This window comes from Balaenoptera ricei, chromosome 11 (assembly GCF_028023285.1).
Source record: "Balaenoptera ricei isolate mBalRic1 chromosome 11, mBalRic1.hap2, whole genome shotgun sequence".
Taxonomy (NCBI): domain Eukaryota; kingdom Metazoa; phylum Chordata; class Mammalia; order Artiodactyla; family Balaenopteridae; genus Balaenoptera; species Balaenoptera ricei.
Genome location: NC_082649.1, coordinates 54,723,699 through 54,746,088, shown reverse-complemented (window position 1 = coordinate 54,746,088; position 22,390 = coordinate 54,723,699). Strand labels below are relative to the sequence as shown.

At 36.0% G+C, this 22,390-nt stretch overlaps 1 protein-coding gene across 19 annotated transcripts in view; it reads left to right on the top strand.

The window, feature by feature from the left end:
- Positions 1 to 22,390, top strand: part of CLASP2 (cytoplasmic linker associated protein 2) — a 178,236-nt gene that overhangs the window by 99,526 nt on the left and 56,320 nt on the right. For 5 of the 19 annotated variants that reach the window (XM_059939098.1, XM_059939094.1, XM_059939107.1 and 2 more), the window contains 7 exons: positions 10,471 to 10,494; positions 12,377 to 12,394; positions 14,860 to 14,961; positions 15,116 to 15,142; positions 17,999 to 18,025; positions 20,659 to 20,829; positions 21,387 to 21,494. In XM_059939098.1, coding sequence (XP_059795081.1) covers positions 10,471 to 10,494; positions 12,377 to 12,394; positions 14,860 to 14,961; positions 15,116 to 15,142; positions 17,999 to 18,025; positions 20,659 to 20,829; positions 21,387 to 21,494 — 477 coding nt within the window. The remainder of the gene's footprint in view (positions 1 to 10,470; positions 10,495 to 12,376; positions 12,395 to 14,859; positions 14,962 to 15,115; positions 15,143 to 17,998; positions 18,026 to 20,658; positions 20,830 to 21,386; positions 21,495 to 22,390) is intronic. The other 14 variants (XM_059939100.1, XM_059939096.1, XM_059939112.1 and 11 more) reach the window with 6 other exon arrangements.

Below are 22,390 nucleotides of genomic sequence, written 5' to 3'. Positions count from 1 at the left end.
AAAGAACAACCAAACAGAGATGAACAATAAAATAACTGAAATGAAAAATACACTAGAAGGAATCAATAGCAGAATAACTGAGGCAGAAGAATGGATAAGTGATCTGTAAGGCAGAATGGTGGAATTCACTGCCATGGACCAGAATAAGAAAAAAGAATCAAAAGCAATGAAGACAGCCTAAGAGACCTCTGGGACAACATTTAATGCACCAACATTCACATTATAGGGGTCCCAGAAGGAGAAGAGAGAAAGAAGGGACCTGAGAAAATATTTGAAGAGATTATAGTCAAAAACTTCCCTAACATGGGAAAGGAAATAGCCACCCAAGTCTAGGAAGTGCAGAGTGTCCCAGGCAGGAGAAACTCAAGGAGAAACATGCCAAGACACATAGTAATCAAATTGACAAAAATTAAAGACAAAGAAAAATTATTAAAGGCAACCAGGGAAAAACAACAATTAACATACAAGGGAACTCCCGTAAGGTTAACAGCTGATTCCTCAGCAGAAACTCTACAAGCCAGAAGGGAGTGGCACAATATATTTAAAGTCATGAAAGGGAAGAACCTACAACCAAGATTACTCTACCTGACAAGGATCTCATTCAGATTTGACAGAGAAATCGAGCAAAAGCTAAGAGGATTCAGCACAATGAAACCAGCTCTACAGCAAATGCTAAAGGAGCTTAGCTTCTCTAAGTGGGAAACACAAGAGAAGAAAAGGACCTACCAAACAAACCCAAAACAATTAAGAAAATGGTAATAGAAACATACATATCGATAAATACCTTAAATATTAATGGATTAAATGCTCCAACCAAAAGACACAGCCTCACTGAATGGATACAAAAACAAGACCCATATATATGCTGTCTAAAAGAGACCCACTTCAGACCTAGGGACACATACAGACTGAAAGTGAGGGGATGAAGAAAGATATTCCATGCAAATGGAAATCAAAAGGAAGCTGGAGTAGCAATACTCATATCAGATAAAATAGACTTTAAAATAAAGACTGTTACAAGAGACAAGGAAGGACACTACATAATGATCAAGAGATCAATCCAAGAAGAAGCTATAACAATTATATACCCACCCAGCATAGGCACATCTCAATACATAAGGCAAAGGCTAACAGCTATAAAAGAGGAAATCGACAGTAACACAATAATAGTGGGGGACTTTTAACACCTCACTTACACCAGTGGACAGATCATCCAGACAGAAAATTAATCAGGAAACACAAGCTTTAAATGACACAATAGGCCAGATAGATTTAATAGATATTCATAGGACATTCCATCTGAAAACAGCAGATTACACTTTCTTCTCAAGTGCACACAGGACATTCTCCAGGATAGATCACATCTTGGGTCACAAATCAAGCCTCAGTAAATTTAAGAAAATTGAAATCATATCAAGCATCTTTTCCAACCACAACGCTACAATGAGAGTAGAAATAAATTACAGTTAAAAAAACGTGAAAAACACAAAACACATGGAGGCTAAACAATACTAAATAAGCAAGAGATCCCTGAATAAATCAAAGAGGAAATCAAAAAATACCTAGAGACAAATGACAACGAAAACATGATAATCCAAAACCTATTGGATGTTTATAGCAATATAATCCTACCTCAAGAAACAAGAAAAATCTCAAATAAACAATCTAACCTTACACCTAAAGGAACTAGAGAAAGAAGAACAAACAAAATCCAAGGTTATTAGAAGGAAAGAAATCGTAAAGATCAGAGCAGAAGTAAATGAAATAGAAACAAAGAGAACAATAACAAAGATCAATAAAACTAAAAGCTGGTTCTTTGAGAAGATAAACAGGACTGATAAACTTTTAGCCAGATTCATCAAGAAGAAGAGGGAGAGGACTCAAATCAATAAAATTAGAAATGAAAAAAGAGAAGGTACAGCAGACACTGCAGGAATACAAAGCATCCTAAGAGACTGCTACAAGCAACTCTATGCCAGTCAAATGGACAACCTGGAAGAAATGGACAAATTCTTAGAAAGGTATAACCTTCCAAGACTGAACAAGAAAGAAATAGAAAATATGAACAGACCAATCACAAGTAATGAAATTGAAACTGTGATTTAAAATCTTCCAACAAACAAAAGTCCAGGACCAGTTGGCTTCACAGGTGAATTCTATGAAACATTTAGAGGAGAGCTAACACCCATCCTTCTCAAACTCTTCCCAAAAATTGCAGAGGAAGGAACACTCCCAAACTCATTCTACGAGGCCATCACCCTGATACCAAAACCAGAGAAAGATGTCACAAAAAGAGAAAACTACAGGGCAATATCACTGATGAATATAGATGCAAAAGTCCTCAACAAAATACACGCAAACAGAATCCAACAACACATTAAAAGGATCATACACCATGATCAAGTGGGATTTATCCCAGGGATGCAATGATTCTTCAATGTACGCAAATCAATCAATGTGATACACCATATTAACAAATTGAAGAATAGAAACTATATGATCATCTCAATAGATGCAGAAAAAGCTTTTGACAAAATTTAACACCCATTTATGATAAAAATTCTCCAGAAAGTGGGCATAGAGGGAACCTACCTCAACATAATAAAGGCCGTATACGACAAACCCACAGCAAACATCATTCTCAATGGTGAAAAACTGAAAGCATTTCCTCTAAGATCAGGAGCAAGACCAGGATGTCCACTCTCACCACTCTTATTCAGCATAGTTTTGGAAGTCCTAGCCACGGCAGTCAGAGAAGAAAAAGAAATAAAAGGAATACAAATTGGAAAAGAAGAAGTAAAACTGTCACTGTTTGCAGATGACATGACGTGATACTATACATAGAGAATCCTGAAGGTGCCACCAGAACACTACTAGAGCTAATCAATGAATTTGGTAAAGTTGCAGGATACAAAATTAACGCACAGAAATCTCTTGCATTGCTATACTCTAACAACGAAAGATCAAAAGAGAAATTAAGGAAACAATCCCATTCACCACTGCAACAAAAAGAATAAAATACCTAGTAATAAACTTACCTAAGGAGGTAAAAGACCTGTACCCAGAAAACTATAAGACACCGATAAAGATATCAAAAATGATGCAAACACATGGAGAGATATACCATGTTCTTGGGTTGGAAGAATCAATATTGTGAAAATGACTATACTACCCAAAGCAATCTACGGATTCAGTGCAATCCCTATCAAATTACCAATGGCATTTTTTACAGAACTAGAACAAAACATCTTAAAATTTGTATGGAGACACAAAAGACCCCAAATAGGCAAAGCAATCTTGAGGGAAAAAAACGGAGCTGGAGGTATCAGACTCCCTGACTTCAGACTATACTACAAAGCTACAGTCATCAAGACAATATGGTACTGGGACAAAAACAAATATAGATCAATGGAGCAGGATAGAAAGCCCAGAGATAAACCCATGCACCTATGGTCAACTAATCTATGACAAAGGAGGCAAGGATATACAATGGAGAAAAGACAGTCTCTTCACTAAGTGGTGCTGGGAAAACTGGACAGCTGCATATAAAAGAATGAAATCAGAACACTCCCTAACACCATACAGAAAAATAAACTCAAAATGGATTAAAGACCTAAGTGTAATACCGGACAGTATAAAACTCTTAGAGGAAAACATAGGCAGAACACTGTATGACATAAATCACAGCAAGGTCCTTTTTGACCCACCTCCTAGAGAAATGGAAATAAAAAACAAAAATAGACAAATGGGACCTAATGAAATTTAAAAGCTTTTACACAGCAAAGGAAACTGTAAATAAGACGAAAAGGCAACCCTCAAAATGGGAGAAAATATTTGCAAATAAATCACCGGACAAAGGATTAATCTCCAAAATACATAAACTGCTCATGCAGCTCAATATTAAAAAAACAAACAGCCCAATCAGAAAATGGGTAGAAGACCTAAATAGGCATTTCTCCATGCAAGACATACAAATGGCCAAGAGGCACATGAAAAGCTGCTCAACATCACTAATCATGAGAGAAAATGCAAATCAAAACTACAATGAGGTATCACCTCATAGTGGTTAGAATGGGCATCATCAGAAAATCTACAAATAACAAATGCTGGAGAGGGTGTGGAGAAAAGGGAACCCTCTTGCACTGTTGATGGGAATGTAAATTGATACAGCCGCTATGGAGAACAGTATGGAGGTTCCTTAAAAAACTAAAAATAGAATTACCATATGACCCAGCAATCCCACTACTGGGCATATACCCTGAGAAAACCATAATTCAAAAAGACATTCGCCCCAGTGTTTGCTGCAGCACTGTTTACAATAGCCAGATCATGGAAGCAACCTAAATGCCCATCGCCAGACGAATGGATAAAGAAGATGTGGTACATATATATGATGGAATATTACTCAGCCATAAAAAGCAACGAAATTGGGTCATTTGTAGAGACGTGGATGGACCTAGAGACTTTCATACAGAGTGAAGTAAGTCAGAAAGAGAAAAACAAATATCGTATACGAACTCATATGTGGAATCTAGAAAAATGGTACAAATGAACCAGTTTGCAAGGTAGAAATAGAGACACAGATGTAGAGAACAAACGTATGGACACCAAGGGGGGAAAGCGGGGGACGGGGGTCGTGGTGGTGATGGGATGAGTTGGGAGATTGGGATTGACATATATACACCAATATGTATAAGATAGATAACTAATAAGAACTGGCTGTATGAAAAAAATAAAATAAAAATAGTTGATGGAGTCAGAAAAAATAATAATAAACCATTTTTTTAAAATGCTAGCAATGAACAATCTGAAAATAAAGTAAAAAAGCAATTCCAATTATAATAGCCTCAAAAGGAATAATACATTGTATATAGGAATCGATAGAACAAAAGAAGTGTAAGACTTCTCTAGGATGAACCACTCTTATGTTTCTCCTTTACTCTTACACTCATAATATTGCTGACACGAGATGTGTGGGATTTTCGCATCAAGCAATTCTCAGACAACACCTAGATGTCCTAAAATTCAATTCAGTTGTGACCCTCACCATAGTTAACACAGACCTTACAGGTTAAGGGCTTAGTCTGTTATGACCCCCGCCCCCACTCACCCACACCTCAGACATCAGTTGCAAGTCCAGGTTGTTACCTGTGCTTCTGACCAACTGGCTCTAAGTCACAGGTTCCCTTGCCCCCTCCTTGAGTTAAATTAATTTGCTAGAGTGGCTCACAGATCTTGGGAAAACAGTCTACTTACTAGATTACTGGTTTATTACAAAGGATATTAAAGGGTATGAATGAAAAGCTGGATAAAGAGATACAGGGGGCGAGGTCTGGAAGGGTCTCAAGCCCAAGAGCTTCTTTCCCTGTGGAGTTGCAGTGTGCCACCCTCCCAGCATATGGGTGTGTTCACCAACCCAGAAACTCTCTGAATCTTGTGCTTTTGGCATTTTTATGGAGGCTTCATCACATAGTCATAATTGATCATTAACTTAGTCTCCAGCCTCACACCTCTTCCCAGAGGATGGAGGATGGGGCTGAAAATTCCAAGCTTTAATCATGGTTTCATCTTTCTGGTGACCATCCCCCATCCTGAGGCTGTCGAGGAGACCGCCAGGAAATGCCTTATTAGAACAAAAGACACTCCTATCACCGAGGAAATTCCAAGGGATTTAGGAACGCTGTCAGGTACCAGGGTCAACGAGCAAATATTAGAGACAAAGGTACTCCAAGTGCTCTTACCACTTGAGAAATTACAAGGGTTTTAGGAGCTCTGTGCCAGGAATTGGGCGCATATATATGTTTTATTTCACACTTGTGCACTAAAAACTACAACACATTGTTAGAAGAATTTAAAGCTCTAAATAAATGGAAAGACACACAGGTTATTTAAAGACTTAGTATTAGGATGGGAAATTGACATACAGATCCAATGCAATCCCTATCAAAAGTCCAGCTGCCTTTTTATAGAAATTGACAAACTGCTCCTAAAATCCAAATGACAAAGCAAAGTTTCCAGAATAGATAAAACGATCTTGAAAAAGACCGAACTTGGTGTACTCACACTTCCCAATTTCAAAATTTACTTCAAAGTTACAGTAATCAAGTCTGTGTGGTACTGGCATAAAGATAGATATATACACCAATGTAATAGAATTGAGAGTCCAGAAATAATCCCATATATTTATGGTCAGTTGATTTCCAACAAGGGTGCCAAGACCATGCAGTAGGCAAGAATTCTTTTCAGCAAATGTTGCTGGAACAACTCGATAGCCAGGGGCCAAGGAATGAATTTGGACCCCTACCTCATATCATATCCAAAAAATTAACTCAAAATAGATAAAAAACACAAATGTAAGAGCTAAAACTATAAAATGCTTAGAAGAAAACACAGGTGTAAATCTTCATAACCTCTTAGATACTACACCAAACACAAGCAACCAAAGAAAAGCTAGGTAAATTGGACTTCATCAAAATTAAAAACATTGTGCTTCAGAGGGCACCATCAAGAAAGTGAAAAGACAACACACAAAATGAGAGAAAACATTTGCAAATCACATATCTGATTAGGGACTTACATCTCAAGTATATAAAGAACTCATAACTCAGTAACAAAAAGGCAATTCTATTTAAAAATAAGCAAAGGATTTGAATACATATTTCTTTAAAGAGAATATACAAATTGCCAATGAAAGCACATGAAAAGATACTCAACGTCCTTAGACATTAGGGAAGTGCAAATCAAAAGCACAATGAGATACCTCTTCACACCCGCTAGGCTATTATCCAAAGAATGGACAATAACAAATGCTGGTGAGGATATGGAGAAATTGAAACCCTCATACACTGCTCCTGGAATGTAAGTGGAGCCACTATGGGAACAGTTTGGCAGTTTCTCAAAAAGTGAAACATTGAGTTAGCATGTGGCCCAGCGGTTCCACTCCTAGCTGTATACCCAAGACATGTGAAACATATGTTCTCATTAAAACATGTACACAAATGAATGTTCTTAGCAACATTATTCATAACAGCCAAAAAGTGGAAACAACCCAAATGTCCATCAGCTGGTGAATGGTTAGGCAGGTATGTGCATACAATGAAGCAGAATATTACTCAGTCTTAAAAAGGAGCACATTACATAAAAGTGAAATACTAATGCATGCTCTAAGAGGAGTGGAACTCGAAAACATTATAAAGTTAGACACAAACAGCCACATACTGTATGATTCCATTTACATGAAATGCCTAGAATACGTGAATCCACAGAAACAGAAAGTAAATTAGTTGTTGCCAGGGGTTGGGAGTCAGGAAAATAGGGAATGACATCAATGGGTATAAGATTTCTTTTTGGGGTGATGAAAATGTTCTGGAATTAGATATTTATGAGGGTTGTTAAGTCTTGTGAATATATTAAAAACACTGAATTGTATACTATGAAAGTAAATTTTATGGTACATGAATTATACATTAATTTTTTTAAGTGGGGAAAATGGAAAACAAATAGAAATAAAACATTCATCCTGAGTCTTAAAAATAAAACATTATATTTAGTATCTATTATTTTTTAGTACCAGAAAAAAATACTGAATTTGAAATGTTTTAAAATGAACTCGAAAGCCATTTGCAGCAATTCTTTTTTTAAAATTTTTGGACATGCCACTTAGCTTGTGGGATCTTAGTTCCCCAACCAAGGATTGAACCCAGGCCCTCGGCTGAAAGCACGGAGTCCTAACCACTAGACTGCCAGGAAATTCCCAGCAGCAATTTTTTTTTTTCATAAGAAAGTCATAATAGTGCCATGAGATTGCTTAATTTGTTTCTTTTGGTTCTTTAAGGTTTGAATGGCATGTTTGCTTCTTTACAGAAGGGAAAGGTGTCCATCTATCCTCTTTTCTTCATCTGGCCCAGGTTCACACTCAGGCACAATGAGATACTTGTCTGTGCCTCTGTCCAGGGCTTAGAGAATAGATTTTCTCATTCTTTTATTTCTATGTCTTTTTTTCTTTTTCTTCCCTCCCCCCTCCCCCCTTCCTTCCTTCCTTCCTTCCTTCCTTTTTCTTTCTAAACCCCCTCCTCCCCCTTCCTCAACTTTCTTATACAGATGTGACTTGTGTATTCCTTGTTTTCTTCTCTTTGAGCCTTGTTTATCATGGCTGAACATTTATGGATCCAGAGATATATGCTTCTATATTGAAAGAGTCTCTCAGTCTATTGGTAGGTTGCTAAAGGATGAGCAGCTAAAAGCTTGTTGAGTTTTATGCATTTTGAGTTTGAAACCCCTGAGACATCAAACTGGAAGTGTTCGGAGGCATAGTAGTATATGAGAAAGAATTACATACAGTGGCAGAGAACTCAGGAGAGAGATCTGTGCTTGAGATTAGACTTGGAAGTCATTAGAGAATTGTTCTTACTGTAATCTTTCAATATTAAACTCAATACATTTCTTAAAGCAGTTGCCACAGGATTTTTCATCCACTGAAGTACTGAATCCTTTGGCAATGGGGATATGATGAGTGTTTTGAGGTTTACCCTTGAAAACTTTATCCTGAAGAGGAAGCTTGGTATGATGGGAGACAGGAATTTCTGTTAAGGAAACCTTGACATATCTATGCATATTTATGAATATTTGTTCTCAACAACTAGGCCTGTGGGATTGCTTAAATGAAAAAGAAAATAAATGTTTTCAGTTGGAGTCATGTGGACAGAAGTCAGATTTCAGTTGATTGAGGAAGACGTTGGAAGGAGAATCTGTATAAATTATTCCTATGCTTAGCGGTTGAGAAGAGATGAAAGAAGATTGTAGGAATTATCCGTTGTTAAAGGTTAATGAACTTCTTGTTTTTTAAAATTGAGGGAGTTAAATATGTTTGTATACTAAGATGGTAGGATCAGTAGAGAAGGAAAAGTAAAAAATGGAAGAATGAAAGGAAATTGTTACAGTCAAAGTTCGTATGAGAGACATAAGGAATAGGATGTATAGAGAAGAGCTGGGGAGTTAGTTAGCCTTGGATGTGGAAGGGTCATCAGTTTCACTGACGTAGAAGGGAAAGAAATGAAGGGGGTAGATTCAGATATATTTTGGGCGGGCGAGCATCAAGAGCCATGTCATCAGGAGGTAGCTGTGTCTTCATGTCTGAGGAGTCAGAGTCAGGACACTGAGCTAATAGAAAGTAGGGTGTCTGAGAGGTGGCTTGAGGTTTGGAATAGCAGTTGAGGAGGTACAAGAGGAGGGGCTCTCTTCTGGGCTTCCTGCAACCACCTACACATTTAGAAACTCACTAGAAGAACTCACAGGACTGTTAGCTGTACTCATGGCTGAGGTTAATTATAGCAAAAGGACACACAGCAGGATCAGCAAGGGAAAAAGACTCATCCGGTAGTCTGGAGGAGTCCAGGCACAGGCTTTCAGAGTTATCCCTCCCAGAGGCGAAAATGACGGGCTGCACAGAACATGCTCCTTCCTCCAGCAATGAGTGTGGAACATGTGCATAGTGTTTCTGTCCAGAGAAGCTTCCTTAAGACTTAGAGTCCAGGGTGAGGGTAAAAGGGCGGTCGTTATGCAAGCACTGTGCTGCACAACCAGCCACAATTACCAGAATTCCATACTCCCAAAAAGATAACAGGTATTCCCCTAAATCACATTGTCTGCAAAAACAATTCAGGCAAGTTGGTATAGCAGGAGTTCAATACCCCATCCCCAACACTCAAACACACAAAACAACCTTATTGATATAATCAGGATCCAAAACTAAATTCCCAAAGGCCAGCTAAGGGCTAGCCCTGTAACTAGGCTCTTCTTAAGAGTATCAGGCCTGGTTTATTAATACTTTTCTGCACAGTCACTAAAGGTCAAGCCTGATAATTACCCCAGTTTCTAGTAGTGCCAGTATGCATGACTTCGTGGTTTTGTAATTTTCTCTATTGGGGCACCTCAAAGTAGCGGGGTAGAGCAATTTAGTTGTTAGATTTATCCATATTTCGGGTCTTGAAGGGACTGAAAGTACTAAAGGATGGGGTGAGGAAGCAGCAACACGGTAGACAGAGGATAATGATGAGACAGCTAAATTTAGAGTAGAATTTGGAGGTGTGCTCTAGCCTATAGAGGAAAAGAGAAAGCAAGGCAAGGTGACTCTTAGATTATGAGAAACTCAGCAGACCCAAGCAAGGGGTTTGTCTGTTGGTGCAGGGGTCCAAGGTTGGGACATGGGCTTCTCTAACTTATATAGGCTAGTGAAAATCAGACTTATTGTCAATTCAATTCTATATATATATAATTTTTTTTTTGGTATCTTTATCTCACAAAGAAACCTCGTCTCGTTTAATCTCCTATTATGTTTTAGTTGAAAACAAGCTTCATATATACGTGTGTGCTATGAATTCTGTGTTCTTAAAAATAATGTTTTCCAGGGGTTATAAAATCCTTTTCTAATATACTAAGTTTTCTTCCGTTCTTTGCTTGCTCTTTCATCAGAGGATACTTCTGACAAGATGGATGGTAAGAACTTCCTTTTCTAATTCACCTAAAAAATTTTATGGCTCTTGGATTCTACATGATACCTTTGTTCATTCTTTTAAGTTCTGAAAATAGGCTGCTTCTTTGGCAGCACTCTTAATGTGAAAATGGCTACGTAATTCTCTGATTTAATTTTGGGTTAATCATATCTATTTTGGGTTTCTCAGTTTACTCAAATACTAGGTTACTCTTTGTTATAAGTTAAATCAATTTTCTTAATTTTTTTTACCTGAGCTCTTAGAATATTCTTGATTTCTTAAGTCTTTCTCCGAAATATTAGATTCAGAAGAAGGGAAAGGAATCTCATAAGTCACTTGATTCAGTTCTTTAGTTTAATAACTCTGATACAGAGAGAGACAAATGACATATTTTACAGATTCATATGGTTATTTATGAAAATGAAATGTAAGTCACAGATGCTGTCTTTCAGAGAGTGAGTTTTAAATTAACATTTAATCAAAATTGAACTTACTTTGAGCTATGCCTTTTTAATTTCAGTATTTAGTTTATCTTTAGTTGCTTGATCCAGTATGGTAATTTTTATCTGTATGGTATTTTTGTCTAACACTAGACTGTGTATTATCCATACTTGCCCTTCACTTCATCAGATACCATAATGTTATCTAAGAACTTGAGCATTTTTATAAAAACTTGTAAGAAGATCCTGAATCTGTAAGTCACAGTATGAGATCTAGAGAAAATGGAAAACTGTACGTTTTTCTGTCAATTATTACATAAACTCTGAAATTGGTATATCTTCCATTCTGATGAAATGGAAGATTTATTTAATCTTGGGTTGGGTACATGAGTGTTACTTATAATTAGTCTCTGTGCTTCTGTGTGTGTTTAATGTATTTCATAAATTTAAGAAATTATTAAATGAAAGAAAACCTAACCAAGAGATAGTTTCTATATTTCAGACCATTCAATATCACTTCTAACACTGAGATTCTAGATCCTTTAAAAACAAATTATTCTCACATTCCAGATCAAAATGTTTTCTTTTGTGGGTTAGAAACATCAGCCTATTTGAGGAATCACCTGTGTTGTGTGATGTGTTACTCTCACTGATGTTTAATCCTGTGTTTTAAAAAAAAAATCTATATACACACACATGGAGAAACATCTGTTATTGCCCTATAGTAGTAGTGAGTTTGGTTTTTTTTTGGCCGTGCCGTGCGGCTTGTGGGATCTTAGTTCCCCGACCAGGGATTGAACCCGGGCCCTCAGCAGTGAAAGCATGGAGTCCTAACCACTGGAGTGCCAGGGAATTCCATTTACTTGATCATTTTTGCTAGTTTTCATTGACGTCTTAGGGAGTACAAAAATTTTTGAATAAATAGCTAATGGATTGATAGGTCTTTGTAATGCTTTGGTGAAAATACTGGGTTAATGAGACCTAGGTCATGGATTTGATTCCCATGTTTGTCAATTAGTTTTCTAGTTCTTTTATGGACTACCTTTTGAAAATGCACAGAAAGAATTCTTACATTGGAAAGATCTATAAAAATCTTCGTTTTGGAGAGAGCAATGAAAGTTGCATCTTTCTTGAGTAATTAATTTCTCTAATTTTCTTCACCATTTAAAATTTTAAGTATGAAGTATAGCAGACAAATGGGTTTGTTATAGAATTTTGCTATTTTTAATTGTCTAGTTTTAACCTTTTTTGTGCTATGAGTCATTAGGTTACCTCAAATTTTCTTTTATCTCAAAATGAATCTTTTAAAAGCTAATTTAAGGCTATCGAACTAGAAATTTTTCCTTTTGCCCTTTTGTTTTCGTTGGGTGGGAGGCGCGAGGAAGGTTTTAACATCAGCATTGGCAGACTTTGTTGAAATGTTATTGTTTTATTTCTCTTATTTAGGAACAGCATCTGAAGATGGTAAGAATTATACATTTTGTTAGTAACACAAATACCTCTACATTAATATTTTCATTGGTAGGAATTAAATATTAAAAACTAAAATAGGCTAATTTCTTTGCAAATCTGTATAATTTGCGAGCTGTGGTAGCTTTTACATTTCATGTTTGGTTGTGTTAGTTATACATGTGGATTTTTTTTTTAATCCTTCATCCTGGAGTTTTGCTTTGTATCTTGGATCATCTCATTGCTAGAAAAACAAAAATGCTTAACATGTTTAACAATATCTAGTATAAAGTTACATAGTTTCATTTTTTTCTTGTAGTGACATTAATGCTTTTATTTTGTGTTTTTGTTTTTTAATTTATGCCAATTCATTTATACTTTGGGAGTGCACGTGCCATTGCTTTATCGTCTTTAAATATCCTCAGCATTTAAATGCATTTATTTTGTCAGCTTTTAAATGTATCTTTGATTTTGAATCAGTGACTGGAGAATTGCATATGACTTGAATTTGGGATTACAAAAACCTTGCTAGATATAATACTTTATTTTACTGAGCCAGTTTACCTTTTAAAAAATTATTTATTGCTTTTGAATTTGTAGAAAGGAAAAAATTCAGTTTTTATATTTATCCTGCCTGAAGGCTGTCTTATTAAGCCTCTGATATGAAACACATTTTTTTTTTCTAAATTTTACATGGATGACGTTTTCTTGTGATACACGGCTAAGTAGATTTAACATTTTGGAGGTCTCATACTTACTCTGATATATTTGAAATATTTTCATATTTTAAGTTTTAAACTAGAGTACTAGTTTCTGGCACTGTGGCATTGTAATTTAGAATGGTAGTGTCAAAATACTTAATTTATCCTAATTTTGTTGTACTGGATAAATTCTGCATTTCAAAAATAATAATTTTTTTCTATTTTACTTCTTAGTCAGGAGAACATTGTGTCCTATTCTAAACAGACTCTGTAAAAGGGTGAAAGTCCTGAATTATGGGCTTTTTAGGGGCCTCAAAGAAGTTGATAGAATGCTAGGATCTACCAACTGTACTTCTCCTTTTGCTTCATTTTATTCCTAGTTCCTAATTATTCTCTTATCTTCCCTCACTCATTTCTTAATTTTGTAATTTTTCCTTACTCTTTAGTGTATGTTTTCCTAGTTAATATTGCCATATTAGGCTAGCCCCTATATTGTTGGGGTTTTTTAAAAATTTATTTTGTTTATTTATTTTTGGCTGCTTTGGGTCTTTGTTGCTGCGTGCGGGCTTTCTCTAGTTGCAGTGAGCGGGGGCTCCTCTTCGTTGTGGTGTGCAGGCTTCTCATTGCAGTGGCTTCTCTTGTTGTGGATCATGGGACACGCAGGCTTCAGTAGTTGTGGCACATGGGCTCAGTAGTTGTGGCACACAGGCTTAGTTTCTCTGCAGCATGTGGGATCTTCCCGGACCAGGGCTCGAACCCGTGTCGCCTGCATTGGCAGGCGGATTCTTAACCACTGCACCACCAGGGAAGTCCCCAGCCTCTATATTGTGATTGCCCTAAAAGTTGTGCCTTTTAACTAAAAAGTATTTTGAGTCCTTCTTTATGATCATGTTTGGTATTGGTTCTGATTTGATAGTGATTGAGACTGTTGCTTGAGAATACCAAAGTACCTGCTAGTAATATATTTTTGTTTTTTCTAATGACAGTTTACTTAAGCACTTTGGTAAGCATTATCTCCTTTGGTTCAAGAGCTCTAGAAACATCTTGCGGCTTGGTTTTGTGGAGGGGGATGAGGCAGTAGTAAGAGAAAAAAGGAACGCAACTTGGAGGTAGAGAAGGAAATGTGTGTAGAAAAGTGCCATCTCTTTGAGGATTGGTATTTCCTCAAATAATTTTATAAATGAAATTGGTTAGTTGGAGGAAGAGAAGAGTAAATGTGTCCATGTTCATCTGTAGTAATCTCATGTTTAGCACAGGATATAAAAAGATGAGATATTTTACCTAGTATTGTATCTTCTTGCAGATCTCTTTAGAAGTACATTTTCAGTCAGAAAGATTGTTTGGGTTGTTGTTTCCAAGATTAGCTTGTATTTTAAACTACAGGGTGGATTTGAGAATAAATTAAATTTCATGGAAACTGAAATTTTAAAATTGGAACTACCAATTAAGAATAAGTGCATGCCTGTGGTAATTATCTTAATTATAACTCTACTTTACTGGACTAATAATATCAAACTGAGAATGGAGATCTTTTAGTTTGACTTTATTCTTACCCATAAAGGAAAGTTAGCTTATGGTGCAACATGTAAAAAGCAGTATGTATTTTTAAAATTTTAAGAGAACTATAATCTTATAATCTGTAAGTGAAGGTTACATTATTACAGAATTTAACAATACTTGAAAAGCACACCCAATTAGAAAATTATAGATTTTTTTCCTCATTACTAAATATTATTATAGAAAAAAGTCTTTAATTATGTAAATAATTTTATTCCTTAGGCCGGGTGAGAGCAAAGCTTTCAGCACCACTTGCTGGTATGGGAAACTCCAAGACAGATTCCAGAGGAAGAAGTCGAACAAAAATGGTGTCTCAGTCACAGCGTACGTATTGCCTATTAGTTCTCCCATATTTCTAATATGTTAGGATAAGCGTATTCCTTGTATGTTACTGTATGAAGAGATTGACCAATGGAAAAAGACAAAACTAATTTCAAAAAAGACAAGCCACATACTGAGTTCTTGTTCTGTACTTTAGGTTCATCATCACCTGACAAAAATGAAGGTATTTTTTTTTTCAATGTTTTGGGTCAGTTGTTGTGCATGTTTTGGAATTTTTGGAGTGGGTGTTGTCTTGTCTTTGGTGTGTTATTAGGGCTGCATCATTGATATCTGCACTTAGAAAGAAAAACTTCATCTGCTATTCAGACTTTTGCATGGAGATATTTTAAATAGCACAAATCTTTTAACCTTAAGGTTTTCACAGTCTACTCAGAAACTTGTAAATGTGGAAAATTGTGCTTTTTAGAGGCAAAATAATTGCCATATGTTAGCATCAGATCTGGTTGCATCTAGCTAATGTTGTTCAAGGGCAGATATGTGGTATCTTTGTACTTTCCCTAAAATCTGTTAGAATGCAGTTAGCATTTTTGGCAGGTATATACTGATTCATAAAGAGGAAACAAATTGAAATGACCAGTTTTGTTATATTCCTTTTTAAATTTAAGATTTATATTTTTGCAATTTCATTGGAAGCTGAGTTTCTCATAAACACAATTATTAAAAAGCACAATTTTGAATTCTAGGTAAAATGAATGATCCATTCCTATATATTCCAGAATAGTAATATATACACTTATGGCATAATTAATTTAAAAGAGTTCACATTCCTTCTTTATCAAGAGATTTTCCTTAGCACATACCTCTTAGAACAGGAATTTTTTCTAGGGAGGTAATTCTGGGGTTCTTCTATATACTTGGCCATTTTGGAAAGAAATAGATGTAGCTATCTTCCACTGTTGTTTAGGTGACTCTTCCAGGATATAGATGCCCAATTTGTCTGTTTTTTTAACTTGATTCTTGAATCGTGGAATCAGAGAAAGGAGCTGGGCTTAGAGGGGGTCAGGGCAGTGATTAGACAAGTCCGGCCTAGCAGATTCTCCTCTTTACAAAGTCAAAAAATCTAGACAGAGTAATGATGGGAGCACTCAACAAGAGTCCTAAAAATAAGCAGAAATGCTTAGTAAAATTAGTTTGCAAATTGAGGGTTATTTACAAATAGGAAAAAATGGCAAATGCCCTCTGGGTGAGAGCTCTTCTCCCAACCAAATTAGGAATAGATCATACCACATTCTTCCCTGATCTTGTGTATTTTTAGGGTAACTGTTAAAGTAACTTAATCTTTAGGAGTATAGCATAGTAGTTTAGAGCCTTGCTATTCCAAATGGGGTGCCCAGACCAGCATCAGCATCACCTGGGAAATGTACAATCTCATGCCACCACAGATCTACTGAATTCAGTCTTTAACAAGATCATCAAGTGATTTGTGTTACAATCAAGTCTGAGAAGTATTGATTTAGATCATGGATTTGATCCATGGCTTTTCCAGGTTATTTAAAGTTGCTGTATTTCTATATACTTCTACTGTAACCAGTAAAATGAAGAGGATAATCTCACAGGATTGTTGTGAGAATTAAATTAGTATTTTGCCTGAGCACAAAGTATGTGCTCTATATTTTAGCTGGTGAAATTGATGTCCTTGTTTTTCTTAACCTAATGTCAACTGAATTTTATACTCCTATTGTGCACTTCTTTGTTGTTATTTCTTATGGCCTTCAGGAAACAAAAATAATGGTGAAGTTAGGAAATTTAAAGCAGAAAGAAAAATAAAGGTAGCAACCAGAAACTGTCTGTATCCAGCATCTTAAGGATAAAACAATTTTATATGAGATATTTTACTGAGTTCTCTTCTAAAGTAATACTAAGACTGAACTCATGGCAGAGATTCAAAGTGCTTTGTGTATGGTTTTTTAATATATTACTTAAGGAACTCCCTTTTAAGTATATTATAACTACTGATCACTTCAAGAGAATATAGAATAATTTTTTTACATTTGGTTTTTCACTTTGAAACCCAATCCACAATACTTGCAATCCTCTCCTAGAGTGTGAGAACATAATGATAGATTTTTAGACCTAGTAGGATTTTAAGATCAGAAGATGTTCCCACTATAAAATCACTTAGATTTTAAATCATATTGGTGAGGTTTTTGTTTATTTGCCTGCTTATTTATTTGAATGACTGTTTTTTTCATTTCAAATTCTTTTGAAAAAAGATATTGTGGCCTTGTATAATTTGATGCAAGTTTCTTTACACATATTTGCACAGAAATATTGCTGTGCTCTCCATCTTCACTTTGTTGTGAAGTAATTCATTAGGGTTTGCATGGTCTTTTCCATATTTTTATATCACCATTTAGGAAAAAAAAATCTCTTGGGTCACAGCAGGTATGTTCTGATGGCTAACCAAAAATAAATAAAAACAGACCCAGTGGAGAGACTTCCAGACTTAAATGTTTACGTAAATATTGTGTCTTTTGTTGTTGGTAGTGACTGATTATGTACAAATGATTGTACAGCCTGTCAGAAATTTTGTCTCTCCACCCCACCCCCTACTGTTTGGTTTTTTTTCCCTGTGTGTCTTAAGAAAGATAAAACCTGTAGCTTTTTCATGTAATTTTTCTTCAGCTAGAAGATGTTGTAGTTCTTCCTTACCTGTAGTTTTAAATTAAATGTTTAAATGATAAAAATTTAAACATTTAATTATTTAGATTTTAGGCTATCAATAGAAGAAAAGCTGAAGAATTTACATTTACTTTTGCACCTTCATTTCATCTGCTTTGTACATGAGTGTCTGATTTCAGTTTATCAGCTAAAAACTACTAAATGTTCTGCTTTTGTTACAGACATCAATGGTTTTGGGATTTTTTTTTTAAAGTTTGCTTTTTTTGCTTTAGAATTTTTTATTTTCTAAGAACTGACTAAAGCTTTCTTATTTCCATCTGCCATTCATTTTAAATCTGCTTCTTCCCTCTTCATGGATTATAACCCTTACCCTAATTCTGCCTTTACACTTGTTCAGGATCACAATCTGCTAATACCATTGGTGGTAAGAATATATAGACTTTATGTGTGCATCTGTTGTTTGATCACCTATTTTCATTATCAAGAATGGGTTCTATTCAGCAGAAATTCTTAACATTTAATATTATATCATTCTGTAGCCATTATTGGGGTAAAAATCACCAGTTATGATTTTTCTTTGACCTGTCCTTATTTATTACCAAAACCCTGGATTTTTAAAATTATCCATGTTGATGCCACAGGTGTAAACATTCAAAAACAAGGAGCTTTAGTAATGCCTTGAAAACATCTCATAAAAAGTATAAAATGGTAATTTGAAAACTCTAGGCAGCACAAGAGAAATTAGGTATCTAATTTCAAATTTCATAAATTAGAGTATTTTCTAGTAGCATGCTATTCCCTAGGTACATCATACTCTTTTTCATCAACTATGTGGTTTTCCTAGAAGAAATAATTAGCCTTGGTAGTTCTTTTGCTGGAGAAAGAGCCTTGATATTTTCTTCTAAGTATAAATAATTCCAAAATGGGTTGTAGGCACTGGAATTAACACGCTGTTGGTGGGGGCCGGGGGAGGGGCTGCGGCCATTGGAGAAGAGCGGGTAATGATTAACACTGCCAATTTTATTTCCCAGGAGAGGGCATGAATGAATTTAAATATATAGAGAGTGAGCTTGCATAGTTTTGATAAATTCAATAAATCTAGAATAGGTAGCGTGATTACTCTGCTTCTATACTGTATGTTTCCTCTCTGCTGAATAGATCCACATTTCAAGGAATTCTCCAGTCTCCTACCAACACCGTCACCCCCTAAACTTACATTAGTTTTAACAGAATAACGTGTTGTATGTGTTCAGTTCATAATTTACTCTTTTTATATTGTTGCAAGTGTTCCCATAAAATATTCCATCAGCTTATCTTGCATTGTGAGTTTGTAGCATGTTGGGTGTTTGGGTGTTTTGGTGTGTATGTTTAGTTTAGATGCTGCATGGAGAAAATAGGTGCCTTGTGAGTATCTCTAAGGTTATAACTGAAAGAAACTTGATTTAAAGATTCTTCACCTGAAATATCATGAAACAATTCAAATGAGTCATCATTTTAAAGTACACTTGTATAATTTCCCTGCAACAATTGAGAATTCCTTCTACACAGATAATAAATTGCTAATGTCATCGTAAACATTGATTTGTTTTACAGTATTGCTATAACCAGCGGAAGATGAGTTTCATTTTGTGTGCTAATAAAGTTTAGGAATTAAGCATGAGTTTAAATTGTATTCAGGAAGACCATGCCAAGAAAACGGTAGCCAGGGTCACAGATTAGCAGCCCATGAACCACATTCAGCCTGCCTCTATTCATGTATTATTTGGTCTACACAACATGATAAAAATCAGGAAATGTCAAAGCTTTCATTTAAAAAACAAAAAAGTCCCAAAATGTAGCCAGTATTACCTCAAGACAGAGCTGGCTTGAACTAAAAAGTCACCACTCCCTGCCTCACACTCAGCACTGCTCCCTGGTTGATGTTCCCTGCTTGTCCCCATTGGCTTTGAGTCTTTAATCTTTGCTCTGTGGAAGTGAAGTGTCATTGGGTAAGATTACACCAGGTGAGCAGTGACTGTGGAGAAGTTCCCAACAAAGAGGAAATGTTGCTTTCATGAAGTTTTATTTAAGTGCAAGTTTAACTTTTATAATGCTACCATCCAGAATCTAGAGTTAAATTATACCTTGGAGTTATCTAGTTCATTTTCCTTTTCAATGCAGACAAAAATGTTTTGATTGACAAGGAGCTTATCCCTTTAAACACTAACGCGTGCAATTCTAGTTTAAAAGCGTGTTTCTTAACTTTTTTTTTAACTCTTACCCCAATCTCTGAGATTTTGTCCAGCTCCCTTTCTCTATCCCTGACCACGTATCCTTTGTCTTCCAAGACTGAAAATCACTGGTTTAGAAAGGGTCTGCCGCCTTTGACATTTATTTGCCCATTAGTCGTGTTTTACCCTCAGTATACATCTCCTTGGCAGACTGGCCACCCAAGACCCCTTTGCTATTTGAAGGCAAATAGCAAAATGCAAGTTTCTTTTTCAGCTGGCCCAACTTTGTAAACATTTAAAATTAAATCTTGTAAAAATTTAAAAATATACATAGTTGCAAGATAACCTTGTTATGCCCATTTAGAGGCATCTCAGCAGGCATACTTTTAACAGGAAGCACATTTTCATTACCATATTCTTAACAAAAATAATAACAGTAATAGAATTATTAATTTTTTCCTTTTAAATGTATAGCTTTAATATATAGCATTTTAACATATAGCTTTAGCTGCATGAAATGTATTGTTAGATAAGTTATTTCTTTGGAAATCTTTTCTACTATTTATGTTCTGAAAATCATAATAGTGTTGTCCTTATTAAACATAGCATCTTATACTCCCCAAACTGAAAATATATTTACATGATTTACCATTCAATCCTAGTATATATAGTATACCTTTTTATTCCAGGTTTTGAGTATATATAAACCTTCCTCAGTCTAATTCCTTTGAACTTAGAACTGCCATTCTATCACAGTTTTCTCAGGTGCACTTCTTGAATTTTTATCCTTTCAACAAGTTCTCTTGGAGTTCACATCTTAACATTTGTATGTGTGTTTGGTGTTTAGCTGGCAGCCGGTCTGGGTCTCCGGGCAGAGTTCTGACCACAACAGCCCTCTCCACTGTGAGCTCTGGTGTTCAAAGAGTCCTGGTCAATTCAGTCTCAGCACAGAAGAGAAGCAAGATACCACGAAGCCAGGGCTGTAGCAGAGAGGCTAGTCCATCTAGGCTCTCAGTGGGTAAGATTTTTGTGCAAAACTTGGGACCTTGTATTTCTTTAGTATTTCGGGCATTGAAGACTTCAATTTAGGCACTTTAAGTTAGAGGAAAACAACTTAAAATTCAAGGACAACTGAAATATAGGTTAAAAATGGAATTAGATATCTTATCTTGAAAGTATAATTCATTTATATTTTAAATCTTTTCATTTTAGTAAAATATCATTTTACTCTTCTAATCACATACAAACTAGAAGACTGTATTCAAGAATTTTAACGGTATTCCTGGTAATGCTTCATCAAGAAAAATTTCTTCTCAACCTTAGAAAAAACTTATTTATTAGTTTTTAAGAAAGAAAAGAATAGGGACTTACCTGCTGATCCAGTGGTTAAGACTCTGCGCTTCCACTGCAGGGGGCATGGTTTCGATCCCTGGTCGGGGAACTAAGATCCCGCATGCTGCATGGAGTGGCCAAAAAAAAAGAAAGGAAAGAAAAAAAGAATAAAACCAAAATATCAAAAATACAAACTCTATCTCCTGTTTACTCCCCTTCTGTGCTGCTGTTGCTTCATACCAGCCCGAAGCAGTCGTATTCCTCGACCAAGTGTGAGTCAAGGGTGCAGCCGGGAAGCCAGTCGGGAGAGCAGCAGGGATACGAGTCCTGTTCGCTCTTTTCAGCCCCTTGGTAAGTGTTTGGGCAGGTGTGAGGCAAATTGCTTTCCTGTTGTGTTCCTACCATCTGATAACCTCAACACACCCTGGATTTAGTTGATGATTTCTTCAACTGTATCTTTTCCTCTATCTCTTTTCTGTCTTTTTGAAGACAGTCAGAAGGAAATTGTATGTTTGGGCAATTCCTTTGACATTTATCTGTCTTAAATGAGCAAGTTAGACATTGGATAAACAAATTGCCTTCATAATCAAGTAAATATCATACAGATTTAAACTACAGAATATTGAATTCAAGATTTTTCTTAACAAAATCTCCCTATAAAATTTAAGGACAATATTTAAATATTTACTCTTAAGTGAAATATGGACTATTTGGTTTGATAAAAATAAAAACTTTTGTCCTTTTTAGCAGAAATATTAACATTTCACCTTAGATATTTCAGATTACTAGAAAGAATGCCACAAAATAATATATGAACTACTTATTAAAATGGGAGGGATTGGGCTTCCCTGGTGGCGCAGTGGTTGAGAGTCTGCCTGCTAATGCGGGGGACGCGGGTTCGAGCCCTGGTCTGGGAGGATCCCGCATGCCGCGGAGCAACTGGGCCCGTGAGCCACAACTGCTGAGCCTGCGCGTCTGGAGCCTGTGCTCCGCAGCAGGAGAGGCCGCGACGGTGAGAGGTCCGCGCACCGCGATGAAGAGTGGCCCCCCACTTGCCACAGCTAGAGGAAGCCCTCGCACAGAAACGGAGACCCAACACAGCCCAAAAAATAAATAAATAAATAAATAAATAATTTAAAAAAAAAAAAAAAATGGGAGGGATTAACATTTTTACAGTATTTTACAATTTAACATTTCTCATGCATTAGCTTATATCATGTCATTGCTGTGAAACCTGCCTGTCCCTG